Raw genomic sequence first — 16,430 nt, 5'->3', positions numbered from 1 at the left:
GAAAGGAGCTACAGGCCATTTTCTGCATGGAAGTAACATCCGAGACTTCTGAAGTGCCCAGAGCCTGACTGCTCCATGCAGGCTGCCCTGAGGCTTGCAGGGATGCTACTCCAGTGCTCCAGGGGCAGTGCAAGGGAAGGAGACAGAGGGACGGCCGTGGTGGCTACCAGCAGCCCCCAGACCCATGGGGGATGTGGGACAGGCATGGGAAAGGGGTGCAGCGCAGTGCTGGGAAACATCCAGCTGGGTTTGCCAGCCAGAGCAGCTGCATTAGTTGCCTTCTGTGCCTCTGGGATGAAAATTTGTCTCTGTGCTCCAGGATGGCAGGTGCAAGTGTAGCAGTGCTGAGCACAGGCCTGTGCAGAGCCAGGCAGAGCTGTGTCCCAGACAGGTTGGCTTTGTGGGAGCCCCTGGCTCTAGACACGGGAGCAAGGAAGCTTGTTGAAGGTGCTGGTCCTGCAGCTCAACTCTGGCTCCTGCTGTCAGGGATGGTCCATAGGCCAGAGCAAAAGGGAATGGGTTGTGCTGCTAGACAGAGGTGGAGCCAGGGGGCTGGCTGTTGCTGTTGCTCTCAGAGGGGGTCTTGGCAGTAGAGGAGGTAGCCAGCGAGCCGCTGTTCCTGAAGATGCGGAGCAGCCTCCTCTTGTAGCCTCGGAAGGCGAAGAAGTAGATGATGGGGTCGATGCAGCAGTTGAAGTTCATGAATGCCACAGTGACTTGCAGCGACATCTTGAAGGCTTGCTGCACACGGCAGGATGGCTGGTAGAGGATCTTCCTGACCATGAACTGGACAATGTTGAGGTGGTAGGGACTGAAGCAGAGCAGGACAGCCAGCAGCACCACCAGGATGACAGTGAAGGCCCGGTGGTGGTGCCCGTTCTTCACCGTCAGTGGGTTCTCCTTGGCTGTCTGGCAGAGTTTGAGGTTGATCCTCACATAGCACACCAAGATGATGCCAACAGGCAGGAAGAAGCCAAGCACGCAGGCCACCAGGAGCAGGTAGGGCAGCTTGGGAATCTCCTCGAAGTTGAAGTACTCCATGCACGTCAGCTTGTCCCCCATCCTCCGTGTCATGGGCCGCAGAAGCAGCGGCGCCGTCTGCAGGAACACCAAGGACCAGATGAGGACACAGATGCCCCTGGCACGGCTCATCTTCCGAATCCTGCCGGGGTGCCTGGTGCGCACCACAGCAATGTAGCGGTCCACACTCACACAGGTCATGAAGTAGATGCTCACATAGGTGTTCATGTAGAAAATGAAAGCTGTGGCCCGACAGAACCAGTCCCCAAAGGGCCAATCAGACTCCAGGATGTAGTAGGCAATCCTGCCTGGCAGTGCCAGGGTGAAGAGGGCATCGGAGAGGGCCAAGTTCACCAGGTAAAGGTCAGTGGAGTTGAGTTTCTTCTTCCTGCTCTGGAAGGTGATACAGAGAGCCAGGACATTCCCACAGGCGCCAAACACCAGCAGGGTGGTGTAGAAGAGTGAGAAGGTGACTTTGGTAGAGAAGTGGTGGTTGTGCACATTGCAGCTGCTTTGGTTGCCAAAGGTGAGGTTGGTGGGCGGGAACGTGGCCTCCACAACAGCCATTTCTGTGGTGCCTCACAGGCTCTTGCCCTCTCCCTTGGAATAAGAACAGACATGAAACTTGTAGCTTATTGATAACAGGAGTGGCACCCTTAGAGCTGGCCCCCATCACAAATCAAAAGGTCTGTCCTCTGCTCCTGCCACCCCCCTGGCAGCACACTGCTCGAGTCATTTGGAAAAATGCTTCTCTTGTGATTTTGATGTGAGCATCTCAACAGGGTCTGTGACTCATTCTCGTCTTCTTATCACTAGCTCCTCTTATTTTTGTATTTTTGGGGGGTTTTTGTTTGGTTGTTTTTTTTTAAGTCAAATCCATACAAGAAAGGACTGGGGATACTGGGGAAGGGAACTGTCTGTCACACAAGGAAGGTCTCAAACTCATCTGGTGGCAGTCATGTCATTTACTCGTTACTGTGAAGGGAATGGGGAGCTTCATTGATAAAGTGGAGGGGCTGGGGGACCAGGGGGCCTGAGGAGACCAGCCCGCAGAGGTGCTGAGGAGCACCTTCACAACTCTCCAGAAGGACCAAAGCAGGAACAAAACTGAAGAAATTCAATGAGAGGAAAAAACTAACCTTCCCCGATAAAACCCCAAGCCTTATCCAAAAACCCAGCCTTTCCCAAAAGTCCCGCACGCCATGCCCGTTAGCTCAGGGAGCTGGGAACACGGCGGCACCGACCCCCCGCGCCCCGCACGCCCTCCCGCCGCTCGCCCCGCTTTGGGCACCCCGAGGACAGCGGGACCCCCTCCGCTGCGGGGCTGCAGCAGCTGCCGGGACGCGCCCCCCGCCCTTCTCTCACCGCACGCTACCACCGCCGGGCTCCGCTCTGCAGCAGCCGCTGCACCGGGCGGGACGGACGGACGGACGGACGGACGGCGCTGCCTCCCGCCCGCGGCGGCGGCGACCCCCGAGGGGCTGAGATGCTCACACGCACACGCACGAAAGAGAAATCGGGGTCTCCTCCTCCTCTTCCTCCTTCTCCTCCCTCCCGACTTTTGAGGGGCGGCAGGCGAGGAACCTCTTGCCCTCGACCTGCACTAGGGCTCCCCGGGCGTGTTAGCTCCTCCCGGGATTCGCTCACATTACAAAAGCACCGTGAGGTTTGGGGGTTTTGGTTTTTGTTGTTTTTTTTTCTTCTTCTTCTTTTTTTCTCTTAGGGTTAGTAAAACTGTGTGTTCTTTCTGGGTGGGGTTTTTTTTCTTTCGGTGTGAGAGGCATGCTGCTGCCGCGGAGGATATTCTCAGTGGTGGCTGTGCTGGAGAAGATAAATGACTGTACCTGCGCGGCAATCGCTCCCGACATCTGAGCCGACTTCGAGTTTTACTCTGAGAAGTTATACAAGGATGCAAAATGCAACTGAACAATGAAAACAGCCTCAGCTCTGATTCACGTGCAGTCCAGATGGCTCACCCCTGAGGCACATATATACGGCCACGGAAGCATGATCGGACCATGGCACCTTTCCAGCAAAGTTGCGGCAGACCTCCTTCGGAGCTTATTGTGCCCGTGGCTGTACCTGGCTCCCCAGGCTGTGGTGAAGCCCAGCTTTGCCTTCCGTACACACATGGAGAGACCACCAGGCACAGCTCCTTAGGGCAGAGGCTAATCTGAGTGGAACGAGACAATTTGCCCTTAGTGGAAAAAAATTGTTGTTACTAAGATAACATATTGTGTGGTGAATGCTGGGCAAAGCCCCTTGCCTCAGCTGGGGTTCTCAGGGCAGGCTCTGCCCCCACAGGGTGCAGAGCAGTGGAGGGCTGTGATTTGCCCCACGGCCCTATGTGCGTGTCTTACAGTGTGCAGAGAGTACTTTCCTTCCCAGCACTTCCTAAAATGTTTGCAGAAGCGCAGCCTACACCGTGACCGGTGGGACAGTCTTCCCCACAGTGGCTACTTTACTGGAGAACACTGGGGTTCTCAAATTCCAAAAGGATTTTTTATGCTCTTTTTAGTGGTTTTAAGCTGTTGGGTTTTTAGTGGTGGTGGTGATGATCTTTCTTGTTTCTCTTTTTTCCCCTCCCAAAAACTCCTAATACACTAGGAAATTCCCATCATGGGGCATTCAGGATGCTACTGAAAAATACTGAAGCTAAGAAATATCAAGGTTAAGATTACAGTTAAGCTAAATTTATATTTCCCTCTGAGCTAGTAAAGGCCAACTAATTATTTAATTGCATATTATTTCTAGTGTTTTAAAACAGGGATATCAAACGCAGTACTAATCTGTGTACCCATGTACCATGAGTCATTTGTATAGAAATTACACAGTGTATGATATCGCCATGAATTTACTACAAGTTGAAGGTACCTAGCAAGAGTAATAGTGAAAATCTGCTAACAAGCATCTGTCAGTGGAGATACTTTTGTTGCTTGGGGGGTTATATCACACAGAGGGAAAGGTCTGCTAGTAATAGAATAACTGCTGGGTAAATTATTCAAAATATTCCTTAGTAAGATGGGGATTTTCCACATGCACATTTGTCAAGACTTAAGCTAATCAGGCTTGTGTAGGGCTCATGTGTTGTTGAGCTGTTTCATCATGATGGTGAAAAAACAGCCAATGGATGTAACAGTAGAGAAGTGTTATCTCTACAGATATCCCGAGCCCACACTGGTGAGTGGATTCAGGGCTATTCTCTCATCTCCCTAAAGCACTGCATGACAAGCAGCTGCAGCTGAAATAAATACTGGTCACACAAATTCAGGGGTCACTATGCCACTGATGGGGCTTCTGGCTGCCTTCCTTACACTCTCTTGTATTAGAGTTTCATCTCCACATATTAACACCGTCAAGGAAACAAATCTGGGATGGAGCTGGGCAAAACACCATTGGCTTCCAGCCAGGTGCCTGCAATGCCTCGAGCTGGTCACCATCACCAGGGCTGGGCAATGATGGATGGGGCGGTTTGTGATGCAAATTCATGCTCGGGACTTTTCCGAGCAAACATCCCCCATATACAATCCCTCCGGTCCCTTGGGCTCTGAGGGCACGCAGGCACTAAAAAGAGAGCTGCAGATCCCAGAAGGGGAATCACGTGCTGATAACCCAGTGGCACCAGTACCTGGCACCTGCCTGCACGTGGGGGGCTTCTCGTGGGAGCCAATGGGAGTGGGACGGCATTGCTGTGTCAAAAGGGGGCCTGAATAAAGGGAGATCCAAAAGGTCTCAGCCTCTGTGCAGAGGAGGGAGATGGCCCAAATGGCAACACCAGCCTCGAAAAAGATTGAGGAGCCCAAAGGTCTAGGTGACAACCTCATCTAAGGATTTGGGAATAAGAAGGAGGGAAAACAGTGCTCTCTGCCTGATTTTACTTCTCTTTTTGCAATGCAGAAGAAAGGAAGTGGGTTCTTTTGTGCAAAACATGCTCCTGCCCTGTGTGCAGCAGGTGCTGTGCTACAGGAGTGCAGCCCAGCTCCACCCGTTTGCACGGCCCCACCAAGCCCAGCAGTGCTGAACCGCACTGTGCTGCACTACAGGCAACAGCTCCTTTGGGTGGGGGAGAGGGGCTGGGGGGATCCACTTCTCAGCTGGTGGGACCCAGTTCCTGCCTCTGCAACACTGGGTGTGCTGAAAAGGGATCCCCCAAGACAGTGCAGAGAAGCCCTGTCCAGCCCAGTTTGCAGCCATCTCGTTTAGGAGATATTGACCTTCACTGAACCCAGTGGTTGGATGGAATGTGGTATGAGATTTGATTAGTGAGGTTCAACTTCAAAACTGGGACCAGCTTTTCTTCTGTTGTGTCCAGGTTTGCACAAAGACAGTTTTCCTCGGGCCTGGCAGGGACTACGAAGAATACCACAGCCTGGGTACTCATCCCAGGGCCAAGTGGGACCTCTTGTCCCAGGGTGTCCCTGCTGCCAGAGACTCGACCAAGGCATGGGGGACACCTCCTGTGGGAGTCCTGTGCTAACACTCAGCACAGAGATTCTCTTTTCTGACATGTGCATCATGGTCATTAACTATAACATGACTCCAGACAGGCAGCCACCCCATGCTACTTTTCAGAGCCAGATGTTGGGTATTTCAGGACAGATGTGCACCTCTGAGTCTCTGGGGCTCCTCTCACATCATCCTCACAGGGGATGTTGCTCTCTGCAGTCCCATGAAGGCTCCCTGCAGTCTCCTTTCCCTCCTGGAGACCTCATAATGGATATTGCTTCCCAGCCCAGCAGAAAAGCCAGGCCACAGCTCCTCCTCTGGACACAAGTCCTTCAGGCCATCAGCTGTGAGCCCAGCTGTGGTGATGGCTGTGGCAGGCAAGGAAGGCTCGCAAAGAGCTGTAAGAACCATGCCAGGCAGGCATATGCCCTCACACGTGCTGGGAGATCTATCGCTGGGCTTCCTCCTGAACCATCTTTGGGGTTCAAAGCCACACTTGGGGGTGCTGAGGCAGTTGTTTACATCTGGTGGGGTTTCCCAAAGTTGAGAGATGATTGGAGCTGGACTTTCTGAGGGCAAGGCAGCATAACAAATGAGGCAACAGCCCCTTCACGGAGAGACAGCAGGAAGTTTGCGCCTCCTCTTTCCATTGTATCATCACCTCTCCCTCTTTGCTTTCCTCATCGATTTTGGTTACCTTTTCTCTCTTCTAGTGCAAAACATCTTCAGGAAGCTTTGGTAGACACAAAAATCTCAGATCCAGGTGCTTTCAGTTTCAATGCAAGAAGCAGGGATTTTCCACAGCTCAGCCCCTGTATCTCAAGTCACCATTAGTCACCTGGTAGTAGAACAGAAATTGGGAGAAACTCTGATTGTAACTTCCACCTGTCTATTCAATAACAACAGCTATGTGGGGAGGACAATGTTTGAGAGGCTTTAGCTCAAGATTGTGGGAATTGTAGAGAAAGCAAAAATCTGAAGATTCCTACCAATTTGTGATAAAAATCTCAAGAAAACAATTACTGGAGTTTCGATATGTTTGAAACCTAATCTGGCCCTAAATCTAAGAGGGAAATGCTGAATAACAAACCAGCTGAAATCAGCTTCTGCATGACATGTTGGACTTTATTCTGCACGTGTAGCACAGCTTTGGAAATGATGTTGCAGCATCAAGTCACGACACAGTCAGAGGAGCAGAACAGGTCACTCCAACATCCTGAGCAGCAGAACTCAACACAGCAGCAGGCAGCTGCTTCCTTCCACATCCCCTTGACTTCAGTCCCAAAATGTGAGCAAAAAGCCTCGTATGGGGGCCATGCAATCACCATGATTTCCAGGTGCCCATAGTTTCCCTGAGCCTGACTGCAGGGACAGGGCAGGTGTGCTAACAGGGGCAACTCTTAGTCATGAGGGTTGGGGCACCTTGGTAGGAGAAATACCAATGAAATTCACAATCTTAAATAACTTCCTCCAGTGAGCACGAAAGGCGCTTGCTCCCACGCTGCACTGTGACTTAGAAGCTCCATTTTGATTTTGCAGGAATAAGATGAAAGTTTTCTTGGTATCTGATTTCCGTGGTTAAAAACAATGTCTAAATGCTTGTTAAAAACACACAATCATAAGGCAAGTTTGTAGAACTGAGGTCCTATTTTTATCTGGTTTTCTCTTATGACATGGCCACATATGCTATACAAGCACACAGACGTCTGTAATGTGAAGCTACGACATGAACAAGAGCAACTGGCACAGAAGATGAACACAAAATGCAGAAATGAGAGTTCGTGATAGAGAAAGTGCCAAAAACGCTTCTTAATTCAGTCTGGATCTCCATGATCCTTTACAACAATTTCTCTTGGAAAGACATCTTCATATTTTGTGAATTGTATTTTTTTTCTTAATTTCCATTTATTCTTTGCATTCAGTGTTTAGGCTATGTTGTGGCCAGGTTTTGGCCATGTTTAACACATACGAGGTAAATACTATGGCATGTGGAAAAATTAGCATTCTCATGAGCATTTCTGTGGGGTGCTCAGTTCAGTGCACCAATGCCTCAGAGGATCACAGAGTGGAAGGTTTGAAGGGATGTCTGGGGGTCAGCTGGTCCGACCACACTGCTAAAGCAGGGACACCCAGAGCTGGTTGTCCAGGACTGTGTCGAGACAGCTGGTAGGTATCTTAAAGGATGGAGACTGCACAACCTCTCTGGGCAACCTGTGCCAGTGCTTGGTCACCTTCACAGTGAAAATGTGTTTCCTGATGTCCAGAGAGACCCTCCTGTGTTTCAGGTTGTGCTTGTTGCCTCTGATCCTGATACTGAACACCACTAAACAGAGCCTGGCTCTGTCCTCTTTACCCCTTCCCTTCAGGCATTTATATACATTGATGAGCTGCCCCTGAGCCTTCTCTAGGCTGAAGAATCCCAGCTCTCTCAATCTTTCTTCTCAGGAGACATGCTCCTGTCCCTTCATCATCTTCTGGTTTCTTTGCTGGACTCCATTCAGCATGTACAGAGGAGCCCAGAACTGAATGCAGGAGTTCAGGTGTGGCCCCTCACCAGGGCTGAGCAGGGAGTAAAGATCATCTCCCCCAGCCTGATGGCAGTACTTTGACTAATGCACCCCAAGACACCATAGGCCTTCTTTGCTACAAGGGCACATTGGTGGCTCATGTTCAACTTGGTGTCCACCAGGACCCCCAGGTCCTTTTCCGCAGAGCTGCTTCCCAGCTGGCTGGCCCCCAGCCCCTAGTGCCTGGAGTTGTTCTTCTCTATGTGCAGGATTTTGAACTTCCCCTTGCTCAGCTTGATGAGATTCCTATTGGCCCATTTCTCCAGCCTATCAAGGTCCCTCTGGAAGGCAGCACAACACTCTGGTTCATCAGCCACTCCTCCCAGTTTGGTGTCATCAGCAAATGTGCTGGGGGTGCCCTCTGCTCCATGGTCCAGCTCATTAATGAAGATGTCGAACAGGATTGGACCCAGTACTGACCCCTGGGGTACACAACTAGTTACTGGCCTGACCCTACTGACAACCTGTCACTAGTGGGGTTCCACAGGGCTCCATCTTAGGCCCTGGACTCTTCAACATCTTCATAAATGACTTGGATGCAGGACTGGAAGGTATAATTAGCAAGTTTGCAGATGACACAAACCTGGGAGGAGCTGTAGACTCCCTCAAAGGCAGGGAGGCCCTGCAAAGAGACTTCAACAAATTGGAGAACTGGGCAATCACCAACCATATGAAGTTCAACAAGGGAAAGTGCAGGATTCTGCACCTGGGATGGGGCAACCTTGGATGCTTGTACAGATTGGGGAATGAGATGTTGGAAAGCAGTGCCAAGGAAAGGCACCTGGGGGTCCTGGTTGATGGCAAGTTGAATGTGAGTCAGCAGTGCCCTGGCAGCCAGGAAGGCCAAACGTGTCCTGGGGGGCATCAGGCAAAGCATCACCAGCCAGCTGAAGGAGGGGATTGTCCCGCTCTGCTCTGCACTGGTGCAGCCTCACCTTGAATATTGTGTGCAGTTTTGGGTGCCACAATATAAGAAAGGTATTAAGGTTAGAGAGCGTCCAAAGGAGGGCAACAAAGAAGGTGAAGGACCTTGAGAGGAAGCCTTATGAGAAGTGTCTGAAGTTACTTGGTCTGTTCAGCCTGGAGGAGAGAGTGAGGGGAGACCTCATTGCAATCTACAAGCTCCTTGTAAGGGGAAGAGGAGGAGCAGGCACTGATCTCTTCTCTTAGTGATCAGTGACAGGATCTGAGGGAATGGCCTGAAGCGGTATCAGAGGAGGTTTAGGTTGGATATTAGAAAGAGGGTTTTCACCCAGAGGGTGGTTGGGCACTGGAACAGGCTCTCCGGGGAAGTGGTCACAGTACCAAACCTGCCAGAGTTCAAGAAGCGTTTGGATGGTACTCTCAAGCACACAGTGTGACTCTTGGGGATAGTCCTGTGCAAGTCTAAGAGCTGGACTGGATAATCCTGTGCGTCCCTTCCAACTCGGTATATTCTGTGATTCTGTGATTCTGTGGCCTCCAGCTAGAATCTGTGCTGCTGATCATCACCCTCTCTGCCCGGCTATGCAGGCAGTTTTCAAGCACCTCTGTGCTTCAGCAACCTCTGCTGATTTATCTACCCAATACTTGCATGCAAGCAAGCAGGGTGCTCTTTGCTTTATTGTGGGAAAGGAAACCTCAGAAAAGTCACAGTGAACAGTGAATAGCTGGAGACCTTAGCATCTGATTTTTTCTCAGAGCAGCTTGTTCTTGCTTGCTCAAAGGGTGGCTGTAAATGACAGCAGCACCAGCCCCATGCACTCAGCACCTCTGTGCTTTTCCATTGCCTCAGCCCCTAATCCTACAGAATCTGATGGCTTTTGGGAGAGGATAGGACCAGCTCACTGTGGAACAAAAACTTTCCTTAACAAAAGCCTCTCTTGTCAGTGGTGGTCAGGGTGAACTCTAGCTTTTGTGGTTATTGTTGCCTAGACTCAGTGTGGGCAGAGCAAAGAGACAAATCCGCTTGCACCACAACAATGATTTGCCCACAGAATGTGGCCCACGTGGCTCCGAGCACGGCACAGTCCCGGGGAGAAAGCCGTCAGCAATCACCCAGCGAAAGGCTGTCACACACCTCTGCACGTGGTGTGTGTGTGTGCACAGGACGTGAGCTGAGTCGGTACAGACTGTCCTAATGCAGGCAGATCTTAATTTATAGGACCAGGAATGCAATTTTTATGTGGCTTTTTGGTGTTGCTCCCCTCTTCTTTTTATCCTGCTTAGGAGAGCAGGCAGGAGAAGGAAGAGATGGCACCTCAGAGAGCCATGATGCTTGGTGGCGCCTGCCCCCGGCACAGCCACAGCACAGACCTCTGTGCCCTGCTGTGACACTCGCCATCTCTCTGAGGAGATGAGGAGCACCACAGGCTGGTTGCTTCACAGCTGCTCCCTACACAGCGAGGGAGAGCAGAGGTGTGGGTGCAGACCAGTCGCTGCCAGGATACATGTTTGACTGATTGCAGGCTGCCCTCCTGGACCTGCCAGCATCTCGCTCCCTGTGAGGGTTTGGCCAGTGCCAGGTCCTCTTGGGGACCCCACCAGCCCTGCTGCAAGCGTTGTGCAGCAGCACATGGATGAGACCTTCAAGGCATGGTGAGCAAACAGTAACATTTCTACTAAGCTGATATTTTGGGAGTACCTGCAGCTTGGCCAGAGAATGCAGGAATTTCATGAAGTGAGTAAAAAGCCCATGGCCACATCCTTGCAAGCACATCCCTCTGTAATGGTTAGCTCTCTTGGGAGGCAAGCACCAATCTGCCAAACCACAGCACTATTTGTTCACATATGAATGGCAATGTCTCTCTTGAATTCTACTTTCAGAAATCATTAAGCCATTTTTAGGTGGAATTTTCCATCAACACTCACCCCAAAACACTCTTTTGGCAAAAACAGCCCCAATCCAAAACATGCCTGTCTGGCCAAAGCCATACAGACCTGAAAGACTTTGCACAACAGAAAGTGTTGGGGCCATGTAACCACAGTGAGTGCTGTCAGCGCAGCCTTTGTTCTGCTCCCACTCTGCAGACAGCCCATACTGAGCCTCTGCTTGCAGCACGTGGGGACTCTCCCTGCGATCCAGTGGGGAACCCCATAGGATGGATGTCTGACATCCATGCGTATTGAATTTGCCATTTAAAAACAGAATTGAGAGCTTAGGACACAAATGCACGTGCATGTCTATGTGCACCTAAACATATCTCCACGTACCAGAGGATTTTATCAGAACTTGGGAAGCTATGAATGGAGACCACGTGCTTCTGGGGCTAAATAATAAGTAGACAGCAACATCTCAGGGTAAATCCTCCATATTGCTGTGCAGTTTCCCCATGAAGGACCATGTTCATGCAAGAAAGATTTTGTTGAATGCTGCAAGAAAAGTTGGTTGTTAGATAAAAATACCCTTGAAAAGTTGGGAAGTCATTGGGAGCAGGGAAAGGAGATGTTCTTGCACTATTCAGTTGCGTGGTGCAATTCTGGTCAGGGTCTGGGCACCCTTCCCCAGCAAAATGGTACCAAACCCCTGTTCAGGATCTGCATAGGCCCTGGATCCATGTTTGTCTGCAGCTCCCTTCCCTGGCAGATCTTTTCTGCTGAAATCAACTTGCAGTGGATAATAGACTTCTCTGAACCCTCCACAACTTCTGCTCATTTTCTCTTCACTGTGTTGCAGCTCTTTTCATCTACATAAGAAAATGTAATGTTTAAACCAGATTGGCTTAAACCCCAAACATTTCAGTAGATTGAATTTTGGTGATGCTTTAAAGGTCTAGATTATATGGAAGAATTTACTTGCAGTCATCAAATTTTAACTTTTAGGGCTTACTTGTAAAACCAGACAGATCCTTTCCATGGATGTCTGTAGTTTTAAAGGTTTGTTGGCTAAATATTGTTTTAATGTGTTTATTACATGCTTTTGCTTCTCCGCTTCACTCCTGAGACCAAGTTGAGGTTGGTCTCCTCCCTTACTTGCATTGGAATATATTTTCCAAATTATTTCTTCATAGAGGAAATTTTGCTTCCTGGGGTTTCACTCACTTTTAACATATTCATGGAGACTACAGCATTTTAGCTGCTAATGCTTATTGAAAACACTTGAGTCTCTGGGCTCTACTGTAGATGCTTAATGCTTGAAATTGTTTGTGATCATGAAAAGTTTGGTCTGTCGGAATAAATTGCAAGTGGAGAGGCTTCTGAGCACTCTGTAAAAACTGGAAAAACAGTGTTACAGGCTATTGCATCTTCAGGGAAGTTTCCTATGCACATGGTAGATAGAGAAAATTTGCCTCAAAATAAAACTTTTTTTGAAAAAAGCAGAATCAGAACTTAGTGTAAGGGTAGATTCCCCCGAGAAACAAAAAATACCCTCCTTACACGTAAAAGTAGAGCATGTTCAGCATCACATTCAGCTACCCCACAAAGCCATGAGCCACAGCTCAACCAGGCCAAAAGATGTCCTTGCCTGGCTTCAGCACAGGGGAGAAAAACTTGGCTTTTAACACCCCATGGCTTTAAGTCCCATCCTACTGGGAAGGTTTGGCACATGTTGGAAGCCCCGGCACTTCCAACAGAGTGACTCACAGAGGCAGGGATAATTCCACCAGTTGCTGAGCATCCCCACTGTTTGCCACCGTAGCATTTGCACAGATTTTACCTCTGCCATGAGACTCGGAGGAATGATTTTCATCTCACAGACAAGGATCGGAGACAGGAAATGAGGTTTTCTAGATTACTTCCTTTACAAATTGCAGTTATATGGTTTAGCATCCTGGAGCCAGAAATCCTGTTTGGTTCTTCACCAGCATTAATTTTCTGCAACAACCCAGGCATTTCGGAGCTGTAAAAATGTGTAATCTCGAGATGTGAAGTCAGAGAGAAGCATTTCATTCTTCACACCCCCAATCAAAGCCTGAGCTCGAGGATGTCTAAAACCCTGCTACTTTGAAATTGTTTTCGAATGCAGGAACAGGTCTCCTTCCTTACACAGCTATTACAGCATGCTGCTGGTTCTTTAGTACCATCACATATAGCACACAGGGGTATCGCATCATCTACCGCTGACTACCCTCAAGAGAGCAGGAATTTAGCTCTCTTCCTAAATGTGTACTAGCTCCCTGTAATCATGTGAATGTCCCTGCTTAGGAGGGGATGTGACCACTGTGGTTGCAAATGGTCAATGTCAGAATGAGTCATAACTTGGCTGATGAAAAATGGGAATAAAGAAGATTTCTAAAAGGGTAAGAAACAAAGGGGTTTTTTGTTCAAGGGCTGGGGGAAATTTGAGGGAGAACAGTAATTTCCCGTTTCTCCAGCATTGTAGTCATCTGATGACTTCAGTTGACCTTGATCATCATTTACTAAACACACAATTTACATGAACAAATACAGGAACAAACACAGCAAAGGCACCTGTTTGCTGTGGTCTTATTAGTGGATTGAGTTTTTGTTTGTTTTTCCTTAATGCATTCAAGTATTCTGGGACAATAGAGTCATCATTCTGATTTGATTTAAACACCAGCTCCTAGGAGGGGTAAAATTAGTATTTACTAGAAATGGAGACAGTGTAGTTTCACTAGCTTGACTTTGACACTCCTCAGAAGGTGTAGATAAGGATACGCACAGTCTCCCCACCCACACTTGGTTCACAAATTAATAGCTTGGCTCTGGCTGGCATGCCGAATGCCTCGAAGTGAAAAAGTCTGCTTTCAGCTCTTTCTTGTAATAGGAAACAAAAGGTCTGGTCACAGCCATGCCACCCAAAGGCTGTAGTGATGGGGCTCCTGCTGCTTCCCACCACTCAGGTCCTCGCCACATGTCTCCGCTCAAAGCTGTGCTTCACTTGCAGGCTCTGTGCACACGGATGACCCAGCAGATCTGAAGCTGGACCCACCAACACAGGTGGGTGTTCACCCACTGTCTTCATGCTGCTGGGTCAAGCTCCTGCACCCAAACGATTCTCAGTTTCACTGCCTGAATGGTTTTTATTTTGTGGACAGTTGTTCCAAATATCTGTTTCCCATGGCTGATCTGTGACTTAAAAACCACAGATACTTTTTCTGGTGTGATGTGTATTGATGATGGCATTAATATTTGTAATGTTTGTAATTGCAGACTGGGGTGAGGATGTGGGGGAAGGTTGTTTTATGCTTAGAAGCACATTTTCTTCCTGAGATGTGAACATCTTCATTTTATTCTTTGAGGTGAAGCATATCTGTGGGTGGATTCCCTGTGCTGGCTGGATCCAAGGGCTTGTGCAACCTCACATGGGTTCTTGTGAAAGACGAAGGTCTTGTAAAATGTACTGAGCTTGACAGGGAAAAGGTTCTTACTACTTGGATGACCCAGATTTTTATCAGAAACCAGCCTGAGGTAAAAGAAAGGTACCACATTGGGGCCTTTGAGTAAGGTCCACTGAGCAAATGCTAACTAGATGCAAATTCATATGTGGGGTGTGGGCTTCTGTGAAAGAAATAACCCTGAGCAGAGAGATCATGCCCTTTGCAGGGCAACTGAACACCAAGTCTTCAGGGCAGGTTAAATGAACGTCTCCTGAGCTGCCCAGCTCAAGAGGTGGCAAACCATGTCCTTAGACCAATCTAAAAGTTTACTTAAGGATTGTTTCCTCCAAGGAAACCTTTCCTAACATGCCTCTATGCTGCTGGGTGAGATGAGTTGTCCACTGGGTGGCATGGGACAATGCCACAGCCCTACTGGAGGAAGGAAGCTTGCCAGGGTGCAAATCCCCCTTTTTCAGGTTGTGCTGAACTTTCTCTCCCCTCCTGAGGTTGCGGGGTGTCTGCAAGGCCTTGGCACTCAGCCCTGAGCAGGGTGATGCCAGGGTTGAGCCCTGGCACAGCAGAGTGATGTGTTAACAACTCCAGGGCTTTCAGGAGGCACAGGAATGAACCACAACCTTCCAAAGCCCCAGTGATGTGGCTCCCATTATCAGATGCTCCAGAGACTATATGGGGAAAGTCACTTTGGTGTCACTCCTGTGTGTGCATGGTGCAGCAGGGGAGAAGTGTTAGGTGACTTTTGAGTTTCTTATGGTGGGAATTTCTCTAGGCTTGAGCCAAGGAGAGTGGTTCAAAGCTGAAAAAGGTCCTGGTGCAGATTCACAGAGATGGTGGAAAGAGGAAGTGGTTGCTCACATCTTTGCATGATTGCTGCTGCAAAAGTCTTGTAGGAGGCCCATGACAGAGCTTGCCCTGCATCAGCAAGGAAGGATGGGGAGTTGGTGAAAAAGAAAACATTTAAGGGAAGAAAAGTGACTTTTGTAAGCAGAGAAAAAACATCATCCCACACTTGTGGGTTTGAGACAAGTTGGCGCAGCCCTGCTTGGGGTAGATCAAGCGTGGCAAAGGACAGCTCAGGCACTTCTCCACAGAGCAGCTGTTAGTCCTGGAACCAGAGGGGCTGCTGAGGTAATGGAGACTTGGCCTGGGCAGTGGGAAGCCTCCTTGCCCTGTGGGGAAGATGTCGATGGGACAGGAGCACATGGGGCTGGAGCACATGGGAGTGCCTTCTCACCCCAGGATACCCAGACAGGAGATGGGCTGATGAGGCTGAGTACATCAGCCCATTTTGCCTGAGGGACTTGGTTTTGCCTAGGAGTCTGGTCTTGTGTGAGAGGGGCAGCGGGGTGCAGGAAGGAAGTGAGTAGAAGTGCAGGAGGCCCTTCTCTTTCTGGGCCTATCCAGAGCAGGGAGAACACATGGAGGGGAACAGGTGTGCTGAGCTCCAACTCACATCCTCTCCATAGTCAGGGATGCCAAAGAAATGCTGATTTACGGCAAGAAATTAGGAAAAGGGAAAGTTAGCAAAAATAGATTTTTACCCTCAGATGCTGTTTTTAGGATAACTAGAGGTGAAATTTGCTGCTGCCCACTGCTGTGGGGAAGGAGGCTTACTTCACATGCACATGAGACACTTGGTTGGGATTGTGATTAAGTGCTGCATAATTGCCACTTACTAAAAGAGTTAGATGTTTTCATAGGAAAGATAGGGGAAAATAGACATACTAAACACCTACCACAAATTACAGGGAACGGGTGTCTGTGCACCTAGATGGGGAAGGTCAAGACCCAGAGTCCGTCTTGCTTAAATCCTCGTTTCCTAACCGGCAGAGGTGAATGGAAGTCGGGAGTCGATTTGGGCGTCGATGTGCGGCAGAGGAGCAGCCCGGAGGGGAGAGGCGGCTCCCCTGTGCCGCTAGAGGTCACCGTCACAACGAGGGACCGGCCCCGAGGCACCGGCGGCGGGGACGCCGGACCCGGCCGGGACGGGGGGAAAGGGACATCATCCCTCCCTTACGAACATGGGGTTTCACTGTTTTAAGGGGCAGGCACCTATGTCCTGCCTTTGCAAACTCTCCGGGAAAGATTCGTTGAAGGGGTTGGAGTTAAAATGGCTGAT

The 16,430-nt window shown here is 49.5% G+C and overlaps 1 protein-coding gene across 1 annotated transcript; it reads right to left on the bottom strand.

The window, feature by feature from the left end:
* Positions 1-528: 528 nt before the first annotated feature.
* On the bottom strand, positions 529-16,085 carry LOC127467985 (G-protein coupled receptor 183-like). The gene is made up of 2 exons (XM_051780645.1): positions 16,048-16,085; positions 529-1,620 (listed from the first exon to the last, which is right to left on the bottom strand). The coding sequence occupies exon 2, from the start codon at positions 1,585-1,587 to the stop codon at positions 529-531; it is 1,059 nt and encodes a 352-aa protein (XP_051636605.1). The 5' UTR covers positions 1,588-1,620; positions 16,048-16,085.
* Positions 16,086-16,430: the final 345 nt, after the last annotated feature.

The sequence above is a fragment of the Manacus candei genome, unplaced genomic scaffold (genome assembly GCF_025592945.1).
Source record: "Manacus candei isolate 608988 ecotype Guabito, Panama unplaced genomic scaffold, ASM2559294v1 h1tg000014l, whole genome shotgun sequence".
Classification (NCBI taxonomy): Eukaryota; Metazoa; Chordata; class Aves; order Passeriformes; family Pipridae; genus Manacus; species Manacus candei.
The sequence above is the reverse complement of the archived record's forward strand: the minus strand, read 5'-3'. Positions and strand labels throughout refer to the sequence as shown.